General features: G+C 36.9%; 1 protein-coding gene across 1 annotated transcript in view; it reads right to left on the reverse strand.

Moving 5' to 3' along the window:
- Window positions 1-23,849, reverse strand: part of LOC115232342 (thyroid adenoma-associated protein homolog) — an 89,394-nt gene that overhangs the window by 43,741 nt on the left and 21,804 nt on the right. The window contains exons 11-23 of the mRNA XM_029802177.2: window positions 22,366-22,483; window positions 18,404-18,476; window positions 16,664-16,860; window positions 14,435-14,662; window positions 13,537-13,624; window positions 11,738-11,916; window positions 9,850-10,005; window positions 8,092-8,205; window positions 5,711-5,840; window positions 5,202-5,350; window positions 3,655-4,025; window positions 2,737-2,876; window positions 336-571 (exon numbers count right to left, since the gene is read on the reverse strand). Of these exons, the coding sequence (XP_029658037.1) occupies window positions 336-571; window positions 2,737-2,876; window positions 3,655-4,025; window positions 5,202-5,350; window positions 5,711-5,840; window positions 8,092-8,205; window positions 9,850-10,005; window positions 11,738-11,916; window positions 13,537-13,624; window positions 14,435-14,662; window positions 16,664-16,860; window positions 18,404-18,476; window positions 22,366-22,483 (2,179 nt within the window). The remainder of the gene's footprint in view (window positions 1-335; window positions 572-2,736; window positions 2,877-3,654; window positions 4,026-5,201; window positions 5,351-5,710; window positions 5,841-8,091; window positions 8,206-9,849; window positions 10,006-11,737; window positions 11,917-13,536; window positions 13,625-14,434; window positions 14,663-16,663; window positions 16,861-18,403; window positions 18,477-22,365; window positions 22,484-23,849) is intronic.

Raw genomic sequence — 23,849 nt, forward strand, 5'->3', positions numbered from 1 at the left:
GGGTGCATGGGCACATCAGTAGTATTGTTGGAGAAATTTCAGCTAACAGCTAACAACAGACACAGGTACTTTATTCTATGCTTCGACAATTCTCAGTGTGGAAAAATGTTTCTGATTATCATGACTGCTGCATCGCTTTTTGATTTTATAAACCTTATATATTATTATTGATTCCATCCTTTTCTTTAGGGTCCAATTACAGAAAACAGCAGAAACTTATATAATATAGAAGAAGCAATAGTAGAATCTAAAGTAAAGTTGGTCAACATTTTTTTTTAAGATAGCAAGTGAAAAGTGAAAGCAAAGTTTGATGATGTGGAAATTATTTAACCAACCTGATTCACTGTGATTAGATCTGGTTTATCATTGAGATTAACGTCTCCATCTCCTACTGAAATATCTTGACAAATTTGTCCCAATAACAATGACACTTCTTTGATACTCCTCCAACAACACACAACCAAATACTCTGGCATCAGCGTAACTAATTCATTGCTCTGAGAAATTGCATTCTGAAGGGCCTCTTGGTCTCCTTGACACCCAACAAGAGCGCCAACATTTAACCCAGGACCTGCAATAAAAGTATAATATCTACAGAAAGGAAGCATTGTCATCAACCATGTAGTGAAAAGTAAATATAAAATTCAAACATTAGCAACAGTCTCAGGATAACTATGGTTATAATGGTGTGTTAACATTAGCAACAGTTCCTGATTAACAATAAATTTTATGTTGAGTTAAAATTAGCAATAGTTTCAGATTGACAGTGAGTTTAATGTAATAGTATTAGCAACAATTTCAGATCAACTATGGCTATTATATTGAGTAAACATAAGCAAGTATCATAGAAATGAATATATTAACATTTAATGATGACAAAACTCAAATTTTGTTTAGTTCTCACTTTAGTGCCTTATTTTTAGGTATTACAAACACTCAAATGTACTTACACTCCAGCAAGAAACACCACATATTTAACCCTTTCACGTTTAACCCTGCTATACCGAAGTTGTATGCATTTGAGTGTTAATACATGCAGCTTCCAAATTTACAGGTACTAGTGTTCATATTTTCATAAATCTACTTCGAGTGAAGGCTTACTATGCCACTCATCAGTGAGCCCTGGTGAGTGACATACGAGAAGAAGTCTCTATCTATTTGAAGCAACCATAAGGTATCTAACTGCATACTGTTCTTGTCTAACGTGAGTGAAGTGCAATATTTTTTCTTGATTATGTCTAAAGATTATTTCTCTGTGCTGTTAAAGGAGACAAGATTGGCATAACCTAATTGGATGTTAGAAGAGAATTAAAAAAAAAAAAAACAGTGGCAGCCAGCATTAGCAAAAGTCACTTATCCTTAGGAAGAGATGCAATGCTCATGGTTTTCAACAAAGTCTAATCATATAGATAATGTTGAATTCAAACTTTGGCACAAGGCCAGCATGTTTGGGAGAGGAGATAAGTCAATTACAGTGACTCCAGTACTCAAGTGGTACTTGTTTTATTGATCCTGAAAAGATGAAAAGCAAAGTTGACTTCAGCAGAATTTGAACTCAGGATGTGAAGATGGACAAAATACCACTAGACATTTCAACTGGCATGCTAATAATTCTGCAAGATCACTGCCTAAAATATATAGACATTAACATATTGTAATGTTAGGGAGGATATGACATTAGGAAGGGTGTCCCTCCTGACAACTTAATGATCTTCCTATAAGGAAGTTTTTATAATAACATTTTGTTTCACTGAATTGCACACCAAATTAGAGATACCAACAATTATATTAGTGATTAGCTGTCGAGGATTAGTGGTCAGTTTGTAGAGATCCTTATGCAACCAAATAAAGTTTTAGATGCTCACTCTTTTTCACCAGTTTATTGGACCAGTTATGAAGAAATATCTCTTTGCTATGCACTTGTTATGTAAGTGTGGATCTCAAAGCTTTCGTTTACCATTTTAGCTCTACAAAACTCAGCAAGAACAAGTTGTTCACTCTCTCTTTCTTTGATAACTCTCAACCAGAGCTGAGCAGTAAACTGATGGAATTGGTCACATTCTGTTCATTTCAATTAATAGAATACAAGACACATTTCAGCTGAATTCCAACAGATTATCAACTATATATGTTGATTTCCTTTATTTTATCTCAGCAATACTTTCTATTCACACTTCATCTGTAACACAAAGAGCTTCATACCAAGAATATTACTGCTACACCACATTTACCTGAAACTGGCTTATGAATCTTGTAATTAAAAATTACTACTATTCTCTGTGTGTATTGTCATAAACTATTTGGAAGTGAAGACCTGTTGTATAATCACACTGAATTAAATTACCACTTTGGCTGGTAGATGTCTAGTCTTCTGGTGGAACATAGAAAATAAAGACAATTATTATCATCATCATCATTTAGCATCCACTTTCCATGCTAGCGTGGGTTGGACGGTTCAACTGGGGTCTGGGAAGCCAGAAGGCTGCACCAGGCCCAGTCTGATCTGGCAATGTTTCTACAGCTGGATGCCCTTCCCAACGCCAACCACTCTGTGAGTGTAGTGGGTGCTTTTTATGTGCCAGACGGGGCTGGCAAACGGCCACGGATGGTGCTTTTTACGTGCCACATACTCTATAGGTGTTGTCACTGTACATGATACTTTCTGCAAGCCACAAGCAAAAATAAAAAAAATAACATGCTTTTTTTTTCTTTGGTTCAAAAAATCCAATAGCTTACCCATTATAGCATCTTCTGGAATGTTCCCTTCCGGTGAAGAGTTATGTACAACTGGAGATACTATAGTAGACACCTCAAGACAAACATTAACAATTATATCGAAGATATTTCTCCAACATTCGGTAGCATCTTCCATTTGACTGTCAAAGATAAATCATATAAGTTTATGAAAGATATATTTACAGTAAACAGTAAAGGATAATTTATCAAAAAACAGATGCATAAGTTTTGTTGTAATAACGGAAGATCAAGATTAAGAATTCATTGGTTGAATACATTTAAATATATAATTTTATATCTAGTTGGAGCTCATTGAAGACCTTGTAATCGTCTTGTATTAATCATCATCATTGTTTTAATGTCCACTTTTCCATACTTGCATGAGTCAGACTAAACTTGTTAAAGAAGAATTTCTATAGCCAGATGCCCTTCCAGTAACCAACACCCATCTGTTTCCAAGCATGGTCATATCTCTCCATGGCCTGATATATGTTTCATGGAAGACTAGGAACAAACAAAATCACTTGTGTAATAGTGACACTTGTTTACAACCATCATGTGATGACAAATATGGGTGCAAATGGTTGACAGTTGACATAAGGAAACTATGCAAAATCTGTCAACAGAGTTTAATGCAGCCCTATGGATCAATGGACCCTGTTAAACCATCCAACTCATACTAGCATGGAAATTTGACATTAAACAATGACAATTATAATAATAATGATGGTGATGATGATAATGATATGTGTTTGCTTCTCAAAATATTTCCAGTCACCTTATACTTGCCTTCCTCCTAAATTAACATTACATATCCTCACATGAAATTCCCTACAAAGGTTAGTCACATAATATCTAATGCAATGCTGTATATGGACAAACAATTTATAATAGAATAACAAATAACAAGCTTCTTACCTTTGATCCAAACTGGTAAGGATGTAACGTATGCAATGAATTGTGGGATACAAAGGGCGGCTAGCAGCTGCATGCACTAAAGAATCATGGGCAACTTGTATTTGGTCCTTAAGTAATACAATAAGTAACCAAACAATACGGAGATAGTTTTTCGTTTTAAATTTATTGTTAAAGATCACTTGTTCCAGCTGATCCATTTCAGCTGACATCGTAGTTAACAACTGGAGTTGATAATCATCAAGTACTGGACCTATGCTCTCTTGGCAGAGCAGAAGATGCAAGAGGTAGGCTGCAGTTGAACAATCCTGAGGTTTAGTGCTGGTACAAAGAGTCATGGCTATGGAAAGCAGTTCTTTCTGATATGAGATATTCTGGAGTGGGAAAGAAAAAAATGAAAAAGAATTAAGACAAAGATGGAAAAAAGAATTGTTTTGAAGACAGACACAAGCATAGTTGTTTGGTTAAGAAGCTTGTTTCAGGTTGAGTCCCACTACACAGTAGCACCTTAGGCAAGTGACGTCTACTACAGCCTATAGCCCCAGGTTAACCAATGCTCTATGAGTGAATTTAGGAGGCAAAAATATTATCAAAGCCTATTATATTCTTTTATTCCTTTACCTGTTTCAGTCGTTTGACTGCAGCCATGCTGGAGCACCACCTTGAAGGATCTAGTAAAATGAATCGACCCCAGGACTTATTTTTTTTAAAGCCTAGTACTTATTCTATCGGACTCTTTGCTGAACTGCTAAGTTACAGGAACACAAACACACCAACTCTGGTTGCTAAGCAGTGATGGCGGTGGGGGTACAAACACAGTCACAAAGACACACACACATACATACATACAATGAGCTTCTTTCAGTTTCTGTCCACCAAATCCACTCACCAGGCTTTGGTCAGCCTGAGGGTAGAAGACATTTGCCCTAGGTGCCACGCAGTGGGATTGAAGGTAGAATAATGTGGTTGGGAAGCAAGCTTCTTACCACACAACCATGCCTATGTGTGTGTATCTATGTGTTTGTGAACCCTACCTATTGCTTGACAACCGGTGTTGGTTTGTTTATGTCCTCAAAACTAGCATATGATGTCAAGACAAGTACATACGCAGCCAAAGCAGGCTTTTATTTTCAATTTATGTCTACCAAATTCCCTCACAAGGATTTGTTAACCCTGGGCAATAGTACAAGATATTCAGCCAAGATGTCGTTCAGTGGAAGTGAAGCTGAAAAAATGTGGTTGCAAAGTAAACTCCTTAACCACACAGGTCATTTTCATTTAATGTCTACAGTTTACATTTCCTTCAAGGAATAACTTATGTAATTCTTTTATTCGTCTTTTGATTAACAGAATAATCATGGGTGGTAATGCTAATCTATCCTCCAGTTTAAAACCACTACCTAGCCTTGAGTGCTTTTAATATCCATGAGTTAAGCTTTTACTTTACTTCCCCTCACTAGTCACCCAGGCTCTGCAAAATGTTCTTGAGCAGAGCCCTCCACTTTTAAATAGGACATAAAATATAAAAAAACTCTTTTAATCTAACCTACCTTCAGAAAAAATGGTTTCGGCAAAGCTATGAATATTTTGAAAGCGGTGGTTTTATTCTCTTCAAAAGTATCAGTGAGACACTGTAACAAAGTCAATTGTCTTGACTCTGTTACTGTGGACAGCGGAAACATACTACCGGTCTTGTTATCTGAAAGATTGAAAGCAATTGTTAAAAATTTAAAGGGTAAATAGTGATAATGGTGGTGGTGGAGATGAAGATGGGATGGTATTAATGAAAATCATAGTGAGTTGTGTAGTTGTTGATAATGGTGACAATATCATGGTCTGTTGCTGCCAATGCTAACAGCGGCTGATGATGGGGATGAACAGGATTGGTCTACTGTGAATAGAAACGTGTGAGTAGTGTACTAATTGCAATTAAATGCAAGCTACTTCCATCTAAACTATATCAGCTGGGGATAAAATAAAAAATGATAGTGAGGATGAGATGATCAGGTTTTAAAAATGATAGTGAGGACAAGATGATCAGGTTTTAAAAGACACTTACTGTCAAGAGCTTCTGGTTTGAAAATATCCACAATGAGTGCGATGATGCTAAGAGCAGTGGTTCGACAAGTGAAGGGAGTTGATGGAAAGATCTTATCCAAAAGCATAGCCATCAAATCAGACAAAAATATCTATGAATAGAAAAAGTTAAAATGTTTGGATAAATGAAATTTTGAAGAAAGTATCTTAGGGGACAGATGTTCACTTTTTTTTGTTAACCACTGATTTTCACATTAAAAAGATATGACAAGACTTTTACAAAGCTTTTCCTTGAAATGTTACAAAAAATTATATATACATGCACACACACACACACACATAGATAGCTGGGGAGGGAACAAACATTTGAATTAAAATTACAACTGTAATCAAGAGAAAGATCATTAGCTTTGGTGATGAATCCTAGTGTAGAAAGATAAAAGAAACAACTCCAAAACGTCTCTTACTTTTGTCAACAAAAATTTCAATGTTCCCTTTTCTATGCTCACATGAATTGCACAGAATTTGTTAAGGTAGATTTTCTACAGCCAAATGCCCTTCTTGTTGCTAACCCTCACCTGTTACCAAGTAAGGTAATATTTCCCATGAGCAGGAAGTTCACCACCTGCATAATGGTGACACTTGTTTATGACAACCACATGATGTCAAAGCAAAGAGACAGTAACACACACACACACATGTATGTATATATATGTGTGTATATATATGGATATATATATTTGTGTGTGTGTATACAGAATGTGGTAAATAGACTGTCGTCTAAATTACGCAAAGATGAAAATAACACTGACATCTCATTTTAACAGATATATTTACCAAAATTACATAAAAATATACTGAAATACTAAACAGTAAATTTATTCAATAAAATCGTCATTGGCTTCAACCATGGCCGCCAGAAGACTTTGGAATCTCCTGCAACTCTTCTGGATGATCTCCTTGTTTAAGTTGGTGAATGCTGCCATAATCCTTGCCTTCAGTTCATTTTTGGTGTTACATGGAGTATTGTTGGTTACTGGCTCAACTGCAACCCACACATCAAGTGGGTTGCAGTCTGGGGAGTTAGGTAGCCAGATGTTAAGAGTGATGTGATCACAGAAATTATCTGACAGCCATGACTGGATTCTCTTGCTGGTGTGGCATGGCACAGAGTCCTGTTGCCAAACATAAGGTCTTCCAGCAGCCATCCTCTTGCCCCAGGGCAGCACTACCTCCTCCAGGCACTTGATGTAGGCCTCCATGCTGAGTCTGAGGACGTGTGGGAAGATGAATGGAGGTGTAATGGAACTGGTTAATTCTTTACACTGTTTGGGTGCAACCAATTTCCTTTCTTTAATTTCCAGAAACTACCAGTCAGGAACAAGAACGCAACCTTAAAAATATATATAACTCTTTATTTTCTTATTTACAAAAGAAGTATGTTGGTATATTGGTATCCACTTGGTTCGATATAGCAAGGCTGAACTTTAACATTCGTAAGATTCTTACAACAAATTCAGCAACAAGAGCAGGTCAAATCCTAAGCGTCTGGGACAGGAGAATAGGCTGATCACACGTTTAACACGTCCTTTCTCTTCAATAGCCATGTCTCAAGTCAACGATGCTAACAAGGAACGCGATAGAATTTTCTTCCCCAGTCTCTTGCGCATGTGCATGAGGGAACTTTCTTAGGCCTTTCCAGAAGGTTCCAGCCCTGCACACGCACACTGAAGAATGACGTTCCGCACACGCACACTGAAGAATGACGTTGCGTGTGCGCACACTGGAAAATGACGTCACTACAAAGGCATAACATCACCATCAATAGTGATCACTCCAGACACCATGATGTTGACTGGAGGTCTGATTTTGATCATTCTTGGTACATGTCCTCAGATTGACACCAAACACTCTGGAAAGTTCATATTGAAGCTTCTGGTACAAATGCCAATCAGTACGGCATGTCATTTCCAAATTTCTGGCAGATTAAATTGTGTCATGGTGCTGTTTTTCTCACAGAAAGTGCCCAACTGACCCTACTATAATGTGTAACCGACAAAATCAAAACTAAACAATGCGCATGCGTGAAATTAAAATATAGAATGGCAACGATTTACTCATCACACACTGTATACATGTAGATGTATGTGTGTATGTATATAAATGTATATGTATATATCTGTGTATGTGTGTGTGTGCGCATATATATATAAATATATATATATGATGGACTTCTTTCAGTTTCCATCCACTAAATATCTCCATACAAAGCCTAATAATTTTTCACTTTAACACAGTGTAAATTAAACATACTTTTGGGTTGCTACATTATGTAACAACAAGAAAAAATGTACCAATGGGTGTATAGTGGTGAAACTTGATGTCGCCAAGAGAGAAACTTACCACATAATCTGAATAACTGCAGTGGCCATGTTGGGTTTCATAAGTCTTTGAGTCATTGGCTTTAATTTGTTCTTTCTTAAGAACTCTGCTGCTTTCCTTCATGCGGACAAACAACTGTAAAATAAATAAGAAAAGAAAACTTGGGTTATAACTTTCAAAGTGGTTCACCTTATCTTTAAAGGGTATATTTACAACACTTTATAAGATGAGCAACAAAATTATTTATCTTTTGGAAAATTTTTTATCTTTGTCTTTGCTTTTAGAAGTTTGCACCACCATTGCCATCATCATCATCACAATTTTAACATCCATTTTTTCCATGCTAGCATGGGTTAGATTGAATTTGTTGAGGTAGACTTTCTGTGACTTGATACTCTTCCTGTAGCCAACTCTCACTCATTTCCAGACAAAGTAATATTTCCCCAAGAGAAAACTACAGGATTGAAAATCCAGCTAATTCTCTGGTATGTTAGCTAGTTGGCCCTTTTCTACCCTCTTTTCATCTGTCTGCCTAACTCTCTCTTTATTATTAGGTCGTCAAATATGAAATTTGTAGCAAAGAAAAAAGTTTGATGTTTTATAAATACAAAGAACAGTTTTATTCATCAAAGTATGCACCCATATTGTCAATACACTTTTGCCATTCCAGCGGTAGCTTATCCAGCCTGGAACTGTAAAAGCCTGGCAATCTACAGTCAATAAAATCTTGGAAGGCCTATTTTACAGCATCATCGGAATTAAATTTTTTTCCTATCAAAAAGTTATCCAAATTCTAGAAGTAGTAGTCAGTGGGAGCAAGATTAAGTAAGTATGGTGGATGATGGAGAACTTCCAATTCCAACTCCTATAGTTTTGCCAATGTCATTTTTGCAATGTGTGGTCTGGTGTTGTATTGGATCCATTCCTCATCAAGTTACAATTCAATTCAAAAATGATTCATTTTTGTGACAAGAAAGTAGCATAATGCAGGCTTCAAAACGTTGCTGATTCTGATTTTCGTTGAGTTCATGTGGAACCCACTTATCCAACTTTTTCACTTTACTGATTTGAACTAGGTGAGTCAATACTGTTTGCTTGCTAACACCAAACAACAGCAATAATTCATGGGCACTTTTAGATGGATCTGACTTGACAGTGGCTTTGAGTTCATCATTATCCACCTTTGTTTCTGGTTGACCATTTTGTTCATTTGTGAGGTCAAAGTTACCGGAACGAAATTTTGCAAACCAATTTGCTAATGTCTACTGTGTAATAACATTAAAATGAAATACTCCATTAATATTTCACGCTGTTTGTGATGCTATATTTCCAAGAAAGAACTCATATTTCAAAACTGTATGAATTTCTGACTTATCTATCTCTAAACAAAAACAGCAAAAAACGATTTATAAATACTTTATAAAGTGCAATAGAATAAAGAAATAGATGCATCAGCTTTCTAACAAAAAAATAAAGATTGTCAAAATATAATAATGGCACAATATGAGCAGCTGTCAAAGTTTACCATATACCTTACTACAAATTTCATACTTGATGACCTAATACATGCATGTGCAAACACATACAAACACACTACGGATTAATTAGATTTATTCTTCAGTATAAAAGTTCAGTCAGAAAATTATGAATTTTTTTCCACACAAAGATAAACAAAAGGACTTTTAAGTAAAAAAGATGATATAAAAAAAGACATAAAAAGAAACAAAAAAATATACATTTTGAAAATAAATAAGATTTCACAATATATAAAAATGTCACCTTCTTGGAATGTGAAATCAGTTCTTGGCGAAAAGCAGGGATTTGGTTATTGATGTTGTGTCTTATAAAACTGAACAACAGAGAAAGCTCTTTTTGAGTTAAAGGTTCAGTCATTTTGATGTTCTCACACAACAGTGCATAGGCATCTAGACGAATCTACAAGAAAAATGATAGGAAAGAGTAACAAATCTGAAGTATGACAGAGTTAATTGTTAACCGATGTTCTATTCCTTAATTGACTGTCAATTAAGGAATAGAACATCAGTTAACAATTAACTCTTCATTTTTCATGTTGTGCATTGCATGTAACATGTTAATGGTGATTTGACCAAAAGCAAAGTACTCATAGTATTCTGGTTAGAATAAGGTAGGTATGTAAAGGTTGCTGCAGTAAAAGCATGCTTGAAATATTAAATCATGTGTCTGAAAGGAGATGACATGATAGCTGCCAACTCTGAGAAGAAGCCATTGTAGTAGCAGTAAAAATGGCAGTGAGGAGACAGCACATCTGTAGGACAGAGGTTGTTTTTGGATGCAGTCTACATCTAGGATATCTGTACGTGTAGAAACAGGAACATCTCAGGTACAGGAGCAGTATTCCATTGGTGACTTAACATGAGTTCCTCACTCTAGCACTCACAGTCTTAGCCATATTTAAAAGAAAGCTATCTACCTGATTGAACCTGTATGTATTTATTCAACCTGCTGTATATAGCAGCCAAATCTCCCTCAAATTATATCAGCATTGTAACTCTTTTTGATACCAACCTGCCTGAGATTGCTCCTAGTTCTTTAATACAATCTTTCTGTTTTAAAGTGATCTATATTAAAATCTTGTATCAAATTTCATATTGATTTATGTTCCAAACACCAGCTTAATAATGACAGTTAACTAAATCCTCCACTATTTTCAAAACTAGTTGAAACAAAGTTATGTATTTCAACAGAAATACATTAACTAAAAGGTTAAATAAAAGGTCACTTGCTAATGTAACCCTAATGAAACTATGCTTCAAAATGAAGACAAAATGAGCATAGCTGGAGAGCCTTTCATTATAGGTCTGTTTGATCGGGGCTAACCTGAAGGTAATAACAATAACAGCGACAAGCTGGCAGAGACGTTAGCACGCCGGGCGAAATGCTTAGCTGTAGTTCGTCTGCCGCTACGTTCTGAGATCAAATTCCATCGAGGTTGACTTTGCCTTTCATCCTTTTGGGGTTGATTAAATAAGTACCAGTTACGCACTGGGGTTGATATAATTGACTCAATTTGTGTGACTGTCTTTGTTTGTCCCCTCTGTGTTTAGCCCCTTGTGGGTAGTAAAGAAATAGGTAATAACAATAACAATCTCTATTTACCCATTAATATGCTTCACTGTTTCCACTCACTATTTCGCCATAGCTGCTCCTCTGAACTTGCTCACTATATACATTGTTCACCAAACAAATATCACATTCGTCTCTCTACCTCCCACCACCATTACTCTTTCTCCCCTCTTAAACTCTATAATAAGCACTCTTCCCAATCCTACCTCATCAGGACTGTCTTCTTCAGTCCCTCCTTCACTGTTTTTCCTCCATCTATATATAATTTTATAATGACTATCAACTGTCCCTATACACCTTCCCACTCCTGCTAGGACTGTCTGGGAAAGCTATGGGTACTGTCTCTCTTCCCGGGACTAAAAAAATATAAGGAAAAGAAAAATAGGCAAATTATTAGATACAGTAAGTAGTATTAGTACCTTGGACCGAGCTATAAACATTTGACAATCTATGAAAATAATATGTCCAGAAAAAGTTTCCCTTGAAAATTAATGCTAGAGAATAACAAAAATATAAAACAAAATCTGCTATCATCAATACCAAAAATGCTTAATAGAAATACCTGATTATTTAAATGATTAAGAGCAATATTCAAAACAGAAAATGGAACAACTCCATTCCAGTTTTCGTTGTCTCTGACATCAGTTGATTTAGGAAGCTGATATAAAACTCCAATAGATTTGGCTCTCCGTAAGCACGTCAGCAAAGCTCCAAGATTTGTAAACTGTTTAAATGTGTTATCTGTAAAATGCAAATAAAAATGCTGGCAATTGAGAAAGAGAGGGTGGTAAGAAGTTTTAAAAATTGTCCAAAGAGCAAGTTAAAGTTAGGAGAAGAGAAAAAAATTGTATAATAAAAGTTGCCCAACTGCAAACATGTTAAAGTAGTCAAGCAGGACAATAGAAGGAATTCATTAATATCTGCAGAGAAACAAGTTATTTTCATCGCTGTCTTTGGGTGTACAATGACTATGAACTGAGAGATGGTCTTCAGAGAAGCTTGATAAATTAAAATGTCTAGCCTCAAATTAGGGGTACTTGGAGTGTTATTTGTGAGTCTCAAGTAGGCGCATGCCAAAGTGATCACCTGGCTGACAGATGATTTTACCTACATATAGTGGATTTCCGGAGTTTACAAATAGAAATGGTTGGTAGAGGCCAATTGGCAGAGTCATTAAAGTGTTGGATAGAATGCTTCACAGAACTTATTCTGATTCACAGTAACCTGAGTTCAAATCCTGCTGAGATAAACTTTACATTTGGTCTTTTCAGGGTCAAAAGAGAATTACAAATCCAGGGTAATAGATTGGCAGAACTGTTAGAGATTTGGGTGAGATACTTTGCAGTATATCTCCTGGCTATTTGCATTCTCAAGGCAATATCTGCAGTGACACAGGTGCCAAGCTGTATTAATCGAAGTTAGCAGTCTTACCCTGGGATAAACATCAACATCAGGAGTGTAGACAAGGGAGAGCTGCATATATAGGCAACTGCAAGTTTTTCTTAAAAAACCTACTTTGCTCAGGCAGGTGCATACATAGCAGATACATAGTCAACTTTGACTGACAGAGACCCTATGAAGGTTGATAGAGGAACAGTCAAAGCTGTCAGTGACTTAGAAGTCTGCTTGCTCTATTTTTTGCTTGACTCCACCATGAAGTAATTAACAGGAGGAAAGCCACCCACCTGTAAAAACAACTCCTCTGATACAATAGCTGTAAAATTAATTACTCAACAACTATCACATGACTTTAATCAAACTACACTGAGTGAATAAAATGGTCAGAGTTAGGAAGGATAGCCAAACAATTCCTCAAATAATCCATCTTCTTAGTGAAAATATAGGAAAAATTGTTTAAAGATATAGTGGGTCCAAAACAAATACCAGCTTGATGCCTGGTGCAGATAAGACCATCAAAAGGTGGAACATGAAAAGGGTGCAAAAAATAACCATACCACATTGTCTGCTGTGCAGGTTAACAAGGGACATGTTCTTAGGTAGAGGGGACCTTGCTAGTACAACCAGCAATAAGTCTCCAACTTATTCTGGGAGGCATAGGGTGGTAGTACAAAGAATGTGTATCCTGGGACCCTGAAGTAAGTCCAGGAGGGAACAACAGTTAATTGGAAAAGGAAAGTGTAATGATGGTTGCCTCTAACAGGACACTACGGAAGAGGTGCCTGAAGACTCTAACCCAACAATGCTCCCAGGAAAAGTGGGCAGAGAAAATGGGTGGATGGAGCTAAAAACAGAATTGTTGCATAGCTAATTGCTCTATATAAAAAAAACCCTGCTACAAAAGAAGGTACTCAGTACTTGACTAGGAACCAAGAACTATTTTTTATAAAATAATGTATTTACCTTGAACATGCTGCCTTGTTGGCCATATTGCTTGTACCATAAACTCCAAGACATGCCTGCTGCTTTTCAATAACTTTGGTAATAAATACTGTCAATAGAAATTAAGAATTTACTGTATTGTTACCATTGATGTTGATACTGCTGCTGAAGTAGTATTAGTGTCTAATATGTACAACTACAAATAAACATTATGAGTCATATGTATGGTGACCAACAGATGTAGTAACCAACAGACATAGAGATCAATAAACTTGGTACAGGCAGAACATTAAAATTAAGAAGTTTGTTTCATGTAACTATGTTGCTCCAACTGCACTATGGACAAGTATCTTCAACCACAACCTCAATCCAAGCTTCAGGTAAACAGAAACTGTGTAGTAGCCTGCCAAATGCACTATCCTTGAGCAGTAGACTCAATTATTGTCTAGTTTAACCACATTATTTGGCTCTTGGATGTCTTCAGAAGAGACCCCTCAGTTGCAAGCGAACAGATTTGATCTCAAGACTGAGGATATCAAGGTAATCTTCTCTTTCTATCACAAGTCTCAGAGGTCTTTCAATATTACAGGTATTACCCTTTTTTTCTTTGACTAAACCCAGCAAAAATTTATGGTAACAAACATAAAAGGACATACCAGCAAACATATATATACACTGACCAACAGATATCATGGTTAATGAGTGGTTGATGAATACAGAAATAAATACAAGTAATGACCAAAAGGCATGGCAGTCAACAGATAAAAAAGTTAGTAAACAGTTACTAATAGCCACCAGAAATTCATGGTGAAACAGTTTAAATGTCAATAAGTGCATTAGCTAACCATTGTGGTGTTAATCTCATGGAATGTTTGAAAGAGAAGAGTTTAGAAATGAAATGATAAAATATTATACTGACTTCTGTAATATGGATATTTAGCTTAGATTCAATTGATTCTGTACAAAGAAGATGAACAACAGGTTGAATCCATTGGTGGCACCAAGCCTGTCTCTGACTGCAGCACAATTCACCAGATGTATTCTTCCCGTCCTTCACACTCTTCATAGTGGAACCACATTCTTTACACTTATTAACCCAGAGTTCCTGCTGGTGTTTCTGTAAAAGTTTCTCATAGAGTTCACTTGCCTGTATGTAGAAGAATTAAATAATTTTGAAATTAAATTACCAAAAGGGTCTGGAGAAATTGCTTTCATAAACTAAACACAGTATTTTTAGAATTGGACAACTATATAACTGACTCCATAAAATGATTTCTTCCCTTCACACAAGGTCAATTTTTGAAGAACAGTTGGACTGAATTTAGCCCAGTGTTATCTCCTCAATTCTCTGAGATACAAAGAATGAAACTGAGTCTTGGCAGGATTTGAATTCAAAAGATAGTGAGACGAAACTACATCATCAACATTTTAATGTCCATTTTCCATACCTGCACTGGTCAGATGGAGTTTATTGAGGTAGATTTTCTATGTTCGGATGATCTTCTTGTCACTAACCCTCACCTATTTCCAAGCAAGGTAATATGACCAGATATGTTTTTGTAGAATATCAGAAATGGATGACAATGAATGTATGACAATGACACTCATTTACAACTATCATTCAATGTCAAGACAAGGAGACACAAACACACACACACATGCATGCACGCACACACACACACACTCACACAACAGGCTTTTTTCAGTTTCTGTCCACCAAATCCACTCACAAGATTTTGTTCAGCGTGGCAGCTTTGGGCTATAGTAGAGAACACTTGCCAAAGGTACCATGATGCAATGGAACTAAAACTGAAACCATGTGATTGGGAAGCAAACCATGCCTGTGCCTAAACATTATAATATATTTAGTTTAGTAAACCATTATTTCTACCAACTCTTATTTCTTTATTGCCCACAAGGGGCTAAATATAGAGGGGACAAACAAGGACAGACAAAGGGATTAAGTCGATTACATTGACCCCCAGTGCGTAACTGGTACTTATTTAATCGACCCCGAAAGGATGAAAGGCAAAGTCGACCTCAGCGGAATTTGAACTCAGAACGTAACGGCAGACGAAATACTGCTAAGCATTTCGCTCGGCATGCTAATGTTTCTGCCAGCCCGCCACCTTTTTTTCTACCAACTCACCACACAACAAGCTTCTCATACATCAAACCTCCTCCTCATCCTAACATTCTCACAAAACCCATTACATATTCCTTTCAACTAGATTTTATGAAGATTAGACAAACCTATTACTGTTAGACCCAGCAAAATGCCTTCAGTGTATATAAACTAATGTTCCATAAACTATGAATTTAATACTTATTTACTGTTATTTCACCTCTACAATGAAGCAAAGGCAAATGTCAGTGCCAAAACGAAGCAAATAGGAATGCCAGTTCAATGATTTTGATGGAGACTTTTCTATCAGGTTAGTATACCTACAGGTCTCTCTAATTCCTTATTTTACATGAAGTGTTGGTGTTGAAAATGTTGTAAAGACAAATGATTTTCTAACAGATAGAGTTAAGCATAAAGAAGTTAAGGTATCAGTTTTCAGCTAAATCAAATGAAGCAAATAACATTGCCTCTCCTACAAATACAATATGAAACAATAATCAAAGCTCAAGCCAATGACGTAACCTCTACATAGTCATTCAAAATGTTAAAAACAGCAGCTAAATCTCACTAAAATCACACCATACCATCTTATGGAAAAGACACATCAGATAATATCATTCTAGGTTTGTAGTGTTTAATTTGGCCTTTTATGTTCTGAACTCAAATACTGCCAAGTTCAACTCTGTTTTTCATCCTTCTGAGGTTAATATAATAAAGCACCGGTCAAGTACTGTGTTGATTTAATATTCTTGTAGAGCATTCTAGATCAGAATAAAATTATAGTAGAATGCATTAAGTAATAGAGTTCTATGTCTCTGAAAAAACAGAATTGTCAATGCCAGAATACCTTTGAATATTTAATCAATGTGGACATGGAATTAAATCACAACAATCATGACAGCAGGTTTCCAGTAATTTAGAATCTTAATTGGCCAGATTCAGTGCATGGATTTGAAGAACAATCCAACCCATACATTAGAGAAAGTGAATAAATAATGTTATAGAGTTAAGATAAACACTTACATACGATGCCAATTGATGTTCTTTCATTTGTTGCAAGATGGAATCAGTTATATTAGGTTCCAATTGTAATATAGCTTTAGAACCAAACTGGTTAACTAGGCAGCACAAAGCACCATATTTTCCTTTACTGCTCCAGCTGATATCTTGGAGCAGCCTGACAGTTAACTCAGACACAAACTCCATATTGCTTCCAGGCTCTGAAATGATAGGAATAAATACAATTCATTATTCACATCATAAGATATTTAGAAATTTTGAGAGATATGAAATAAATCGCATTCATAACAGTGTATCTCAAAGTAGGATATTGGGTTAAAAAACCTTTTGGATAGAAAATGCTAAAGGCTGGTCATGTGACTCATATTCTCATCTATAAACAAAACAGATGTTCTACCATTGTACCAAAATAATCTTTCAAATATTTTTCATCTATTTTAGAAACTTCAAGAGATATGAAATAATTCATTTTTTTTAATGGTGGAATTTAAAATAGTTAAAAGCATGTAGAATATTGTGTTAAAAAACTTCTTGAATAAAAAAAGTCAAAGGCTGCCTGTGGGACTCAAGCCCACATCTTCTGTAAACATGATAGATGTTCTACCATTATACCAAAGCAACCTTTTCGAAATCATTATGTCTTCTAAATTTGATAGACATTAGACACTCGAATTTGGAGAATAATGAAGAAAAATTAGTAAAAACAATGAACAAAATTAAAGTCGAGAAGTTCCTAATTCAAATATATGACAAGTCAGAGATCAGGCAGTTCACTGTTTTATTAGGCACCTTTAGCAGAATTCTCTGTTGCAAACATTAAGGCCAGGTCTCCAGTTTCAGGATACCTTTTTCCCTCCCTGCCTTCTACTGTTCTTGAACGTCTTATAAATGGGTGATAGGTATTGCCCTTTCTTCCAGACCAAGTCAGAGAAAGAAAAATCATTTAATTTCTTTCTAAACAACACTGTTTTCATGTGTCAATAAATGTATGCAGTCTTGTCCATTTACTAAGTGAGTATATCATCACTACTTGGGCAAGTATCATGAAGGTTATAATTCTCTGGGGTGAAAATAAAGCCAAAACATATTAGCAGTTGTCTTCTATACTTGCCTTATAAACAATAATAATGTTGGTTTTTTCTCACAGTGTATCTATTTCTAGTTAGTTTTTTAATGATGTGGCCACAACCATCACCCAACTTTACCATGCTTGCATGGGTTAGACAGAATTTGTTGGAGCAGGTTTTCTGTGGTTGGATGCCCTTCCTGTTGCCAACCATCACCTGTTTCCAAGTAAGTTACTATTTCCTCATGATCTGACATGTCACAGAAGATTGCAAACAAACACTACCATTTATATGGTTGTGATGCTCAGTCTATGTGTGATGTCAAGACAAGGGAACACAAACACACACATGCATCTACATACACACACACGCACACACACAAATGCACACATCTCATAAGACTGGACTATGTGATGGCTTAAACTGTTAGAAATATCAGATACAACACCCTCTGCTGTTGACAAAAAGGAAGGACACATTGAATAATGAAATTATAGATATATTATGCCTGAAAAATAAAAAGTAGGATGGTTATGGCTGGATCAACTTTGATCATTAGTCAGTTCAATCAGGGCTGATATAGTATGAAACAGCAACAGCAACTATGCTTATAAGAAACTGAGATGGGGCTAACACTAACTTACCCATAATAAAAATAAGTTCTAACTAGACTTACCATGGGCAATAGTAGCATGTTGATATATAATAACCATGTTCTGGAATATGTTCCTGGCAGTCAATCGTATAGCCTGAAAGAAGTGTAAAATCAAAATCAATTCAATAGAATAATAAACAAATAAAATACACACGCAATATTCAAACAAGCACTAAACATTACAAGAACTAATTTGAAACAGAAAACTGTAATAAGCTCAGTGAAGGGACTCGAGTGAAGTACCAATCACCTACATATCAGTTATGTTATTGATTACACTATAGTGTTACGGTTGGCTAAGTGCATTTCGGGTTTAATTAGTGTAGTGTTTCTGGTGACCCACATAGGAATAATGGCACCATGATGTCTGGTGAAATGTGACGGGTTCTTTGTCTAATGGAGGACTGATGGGTTTTGGAAGGACCTGTGACCTCGTGCGGTTGAGAAGAGGGTCAGTGAGAAGTGAAAGAGAAAAGGGACAGATTAAGGGAATCTAAGAGCAGATGGAGAGGGTATTGACAGTAAGAGAGAAGGACAGGCAGAGAGTATGGTAGAGCTGTCATGAGAGGGTAAGGGACAGTAGGCGATAGCGATAGAGTAAGAGCAGAGGGCAAATAGAAAGGATAAGCAGTAAGGGACAGATTGAGGATAGAGATAGGCAGGAAGGGAGCAGGGCAGTTAGAGAGGGTATGAGCGGTACAGAGGGAGATGAGGGAGTGGAAGAAGGACAGAGACGAAGGAGGTCTTGGCAGTCGTTGAGCGGTCGTCGAAGAACACAGACGGATCTTGCGGTCGCTGGCCGGTCCTCGAAGAAGACAGACGGACCTTGGATTTAAGGAGCAAGCGTTGGAATTCTTAGGAGCAAGTTGGATGCGAGAAAGCTTGGTGGCACAGAAGGGAATTAGCAGTATTCAGAGGAATTAGCAGTATTGAGAGGAATGGGACACTGGCAGATTCAATTAGGAATCGAGGTATGTGTTTGTGCATTGATATGTGTCACGAGGTAAAGAGACTGTAAAAGAAAAGAAAGAGAGAGAAAAAGAAGGACTCTGTCGATGTGGTCGATAAAGGACATTGTGAAGAAGAAGAGTAAAGGACTTGTTGTCTTGGGACGTGTACTCTTGAATTGTTACATGATGTTGTATTATGCTTTGATCTGTTGTATTATGTATTGAGTAGTCACGTGCATGTCTTCCTTTAAATGTCTGCCTTAAATGTATTTGATGTGTAGCAATTGTAATTGTCGTATAAACTGTTGTTTGAATATAAGCCAGTGTTGCCAGTTGTTGCCTTGCCTCTTTGGGTTGTATCTCGGGTTGTGCCTCTGTATCTCTGTGCTGTTGGGGTTGTGGCAGTATCTATCTGTATCTCCTCTCTCCGCCTCTTTGGGTTCCGTGGCGGAACTTGTGTGAGCCGTTCGGGACGGGCGACGACGGGTGATTCCGTTTCATAACAATAGATTGTGTTTTAAAAAAATATTTATATGTCAGCCACAGAAGAAGAATCCACAAGGTCCTGTCCTTGTTACATTGTGGTGGCTTGTGCACCTCAATGATCCTGAGAGCTATGCCAGTGAAGCTCAAGCTCCTGATAGGGCCTCCCATGCTGGTCAGGTCAAAGGATAGAAGCCAGACAAATATGGACTATCTCTTCCCAGAAGTGAAAATGGGTTTGCTTAGGGTCAACAGCCCTACTGAGAAAAAAGTAAAGTTACAGAAGTATTGATGACAATTCAAAACCAACAAGACATGATCGAGATAGGCCTTCCCTTAGGGAAACATGACATGGTGTAGCAAAATCTAAAAAGAAACTGCAAGGGAAAAGCAGAGTTCCAACTGGAGAGAAGCACAAAAGACAGCCCATCGTCAAGAACAAAGGAGATAAGTTGCTGATGGTCTATGCTCTACAGGGAGTAAAGGGCTTATGTAAGTTCAAAAGAGTAGCTCACATGATCCTCTTACAACCTCCAAGGTTGTTGGGAGGAAAAGATGAAATAATCCTCAGGCTGGATAAATAGACCAAATGGCTGCAACAGAATAGAGTCTGCTAAAGGATCCAACAACGGCCAGATGGTGGTGTTAAATCAGATGACTGATTAAATCAACCACACACAAACAACAGTAGTTCAGGGCAGTTTCTGTTTCATCAATTTATCATTATTTTACATTTATTTTCCATGTTAGTATGGGTTAGATGAATCATCAGTCTGAGACATGTCTTAATTGGAATGACTGCCCTCCAGGTGGGAAAGAAGCTGTATCTTACACCTATGTTTTATTTCTTTGACATAGTTTCTTCAGTTGGATGCTCTTCCTAACGCCAACCACTTTACAATATGTACTAGTACATTTTATCATATCAGAACCTCCAGAGAGGTTATCTTGTACTTGGCAAGACTAATGAGGAAGAATAGAAAACAGAACTGAGTCAAGAGGGTGACAGAAAAAATATTAATAAGAGTGAGGTGACAGAGGAGGCAGTAATGAAAGAGAGAATGATAAGATGTTGGTAAGAAAATTAAATAGAAAAACAGTATGAGCAGTATAATTAAAAAAGAGAAATAGGAGGAAGGAGAAAGGCAGGGAAATAGGAGAGAGTAAATGAAATGAAAGTGACTGGTGGGAGAGAGTGATAATGGAGAGTGCAATGTAAGAGAGAAAGAGTAATAAATAGCGACAAAGATGACTGATGGTAGAGCAGCTGATGGTATGAGGGAAAGAGAAAAAATGATGTCAACAATTGGTGATTTGGGAGGGATTAATGGGGAGAGAATGAGAGTGATAGAAAAGGATCGTGGCAGGAGGATTAAACAAGGAAGATCTGATGTTATCCATTGTAACAATGATAAGAGAGAGAGACAAAGTCATACATGGGGGGGGGGGGCAAAGAGATGGGGAGCATAGTAAACGAAGACCTAAGAACTTAATGAGAGAAAGATTTACATGTACATGTTATACCTCCTCACCTCTATCACCATCACCACCATTTTAACATCTGTTTTGGCAGGCTTGTGTGAGCATGTCTTCTCCAACACCATATTTCACCTTTTGTTGTGGTCCTTTCTCATCTCTATTGGGTGGGAGACTTTTGTGTATCTGTGTGTCCATTCCTGTATGTGTGCAAACAGACACACATACATATATCATGCCAAAACTCAAAACTGAGACCCTGGAGCAAAATGTAGCCCTCAGATCCATTGGATCTTGTCAAAACAGGCAACTCAAACCAATATAAAAAGCAGATGGGTAAATATCAATATTTAACATCCACTTTCCCAACATCACTTGCGTTGACAGTGATGTTCTTTTACAACCATCACATAATGTTATGACAAGGGTGGGTGGGTACATACATAATGTACACAAAGAGACTCTGGCACTTCATTGGTAGGGTTCCAGTTGATCCAATCAATGGGACAACCTGCTCATGAAATTAAAGTGCAAGTGACTGAACACTCCACAGACACATGAACCCTTAACATAGTTCTCAAGGAGAATGTGACAAGGCTGGTCCTTTGAAATACAAGTACAATTCATTTTTGCCAGCTGAGTGGACTGGAGCAATGTGAAAGAAAATGTCTTGCTCAAGGACACAATGCAGTGCCAGGAATTGAACTTATGACCTGATGATCATGAATCAAGTACCCTAACCACTAAGCCACATGCCTTCAGTACAAACACACACATATAAACACAATGGGCTTCTTTCAGTTTCCATTTACTAAATCCACTCACATGACTTTGGTTGGCCCAGAGCCAGAGTTAAAACAATTGCCTAAGGTGCGTATAGTGGGACTGAACCCAAGACCACATAGCTAGGAAGGAAGCTTCTTAACAATCCCCACCTCCAAATACACGCACACATACATGTGGCAATATGTTAATATAATATATTAGCAGTATTAACCATCATATAACTTGAAGACAAATTTAATGAAGTGTAAGCAAAAGAAAGAAGTTAAAAAGTACAACAATTCTACTCACATCAGAGTGATCCTCCCAAGCCGTCCATATGAAGTCCATGATGCGAGAAAACATACCATGCTTGGCCAAAAGAGAAACTATGTGAATCTGCTCAATTCTCCCTTCTTTCAGGGCTATACTGTTGAGAACATGAAAAATTGAATGTCACATCAAATAAAATAACATAGAGCAACACATTAGAATATATGCAGTTTTTGGTTTGCCATTGAAATTATCTTCATGTAAGTGTTTTCCATGTTGGCATGGGTTGGATAAGATTTTATTCTATCTTTTATCTTCTACTTGTTTCAATCATTAGACTGCAGCCATACTGGGGTACTGTCTTGTTTATTTATTAAACGTTATTACTGTTATTTCTTTATTTTCTGCAAACAAAATGCACAAAAAAAGCTACACGTTTGCATTATGTTATATATACAATAATAATAAAGGACGTTACCATACACATTTTTACAAACCTAGGACGTTATATAGACCTCCTTAACTCAACTTAGAGAAGGGGTGCATATTATACACAAGGTTTAGGTTTTTCAGAGGTGCAGCCCGCTAAAAATCCCCTGCGTATTATATTCAAGGGCGGACTATACTCGAGGACTTACGGTACACAGCACTGGCATCGGCCATGACTATGATTTTACATTGCTTGACATGTCTTCTCAAGCACAGCATATTGCCCAATGTCCAATAGGTGCTTGTTACATGCCAGTTAAGTGACACTGGCATCAGCCACAACTACGATCTCACTTGGCTTGACAGGTTTTCTCAAGCACGGTATATCACTATCATTACACATGCACACTTTATACCATTTGAGCCAGAGGCTGTGCTCATGGTTGGGTACTGCTATTGATACAACTTAATTTATTTCATTTCTTCTGTCCATGGTTGGTGTTGATGAATGAGACAGTTGTATATCACCATACACATTTGCATTTCTTACTGTGATGTGGATTCATCTGAAACCTCAGATAAAAATTTGTCTAAGTGTTTTATAAATACATCTGCATCAATGACTTGCAGATCTCTAAGGTTTTCACCAATGTGGTAAAAAGCTGTGGGCCTTTGGATCTCTATACTGACACATTATCAGGCCCTTACTCTAAATGGATAGGGTGGCATCTTTGATATTGTGCAGTGACATGTAGTTCAGATGGGTGAGAGGGTATAGCTTTCAATCCCAAAGTTTTGGTGCAAAACTCTTCAGAATCTTCCATATATCATTATAATCATCATCATTTAGCATCCGCTTTCCATGCTAGCATGGGTTGGACGGTTCAACTGGGGTCTGGGAAGCCAGAAGGCTGCACCTATATATATATATCACTGCATATCTTTCATATCATTGCCCTAGAGAATAAAACTTCAATACTTTTAGCCTCTTCCAATAGCTCACTTGTGGCTTTGAAGCATCTTATGAGAACCCAACAAGGTTTGAAAATTAAGGTTGTTCACCAATTTTTCAGCCTTTGGAGAAATAGTTAAAT

The sequence above is a fragment of the Octopus sinensis genome, linkage group LG2, assembly GCF_006345805.1.
Source record: "Octopus sinensis linkage group LG2, ASM634580v1, whole genome shotgun sequence".
NCBI lineage: Eukaryota > Metazoa > Mollusca > Cephalopoda > Octopoda > Octopodidae > Octopus > Octopus sinensis.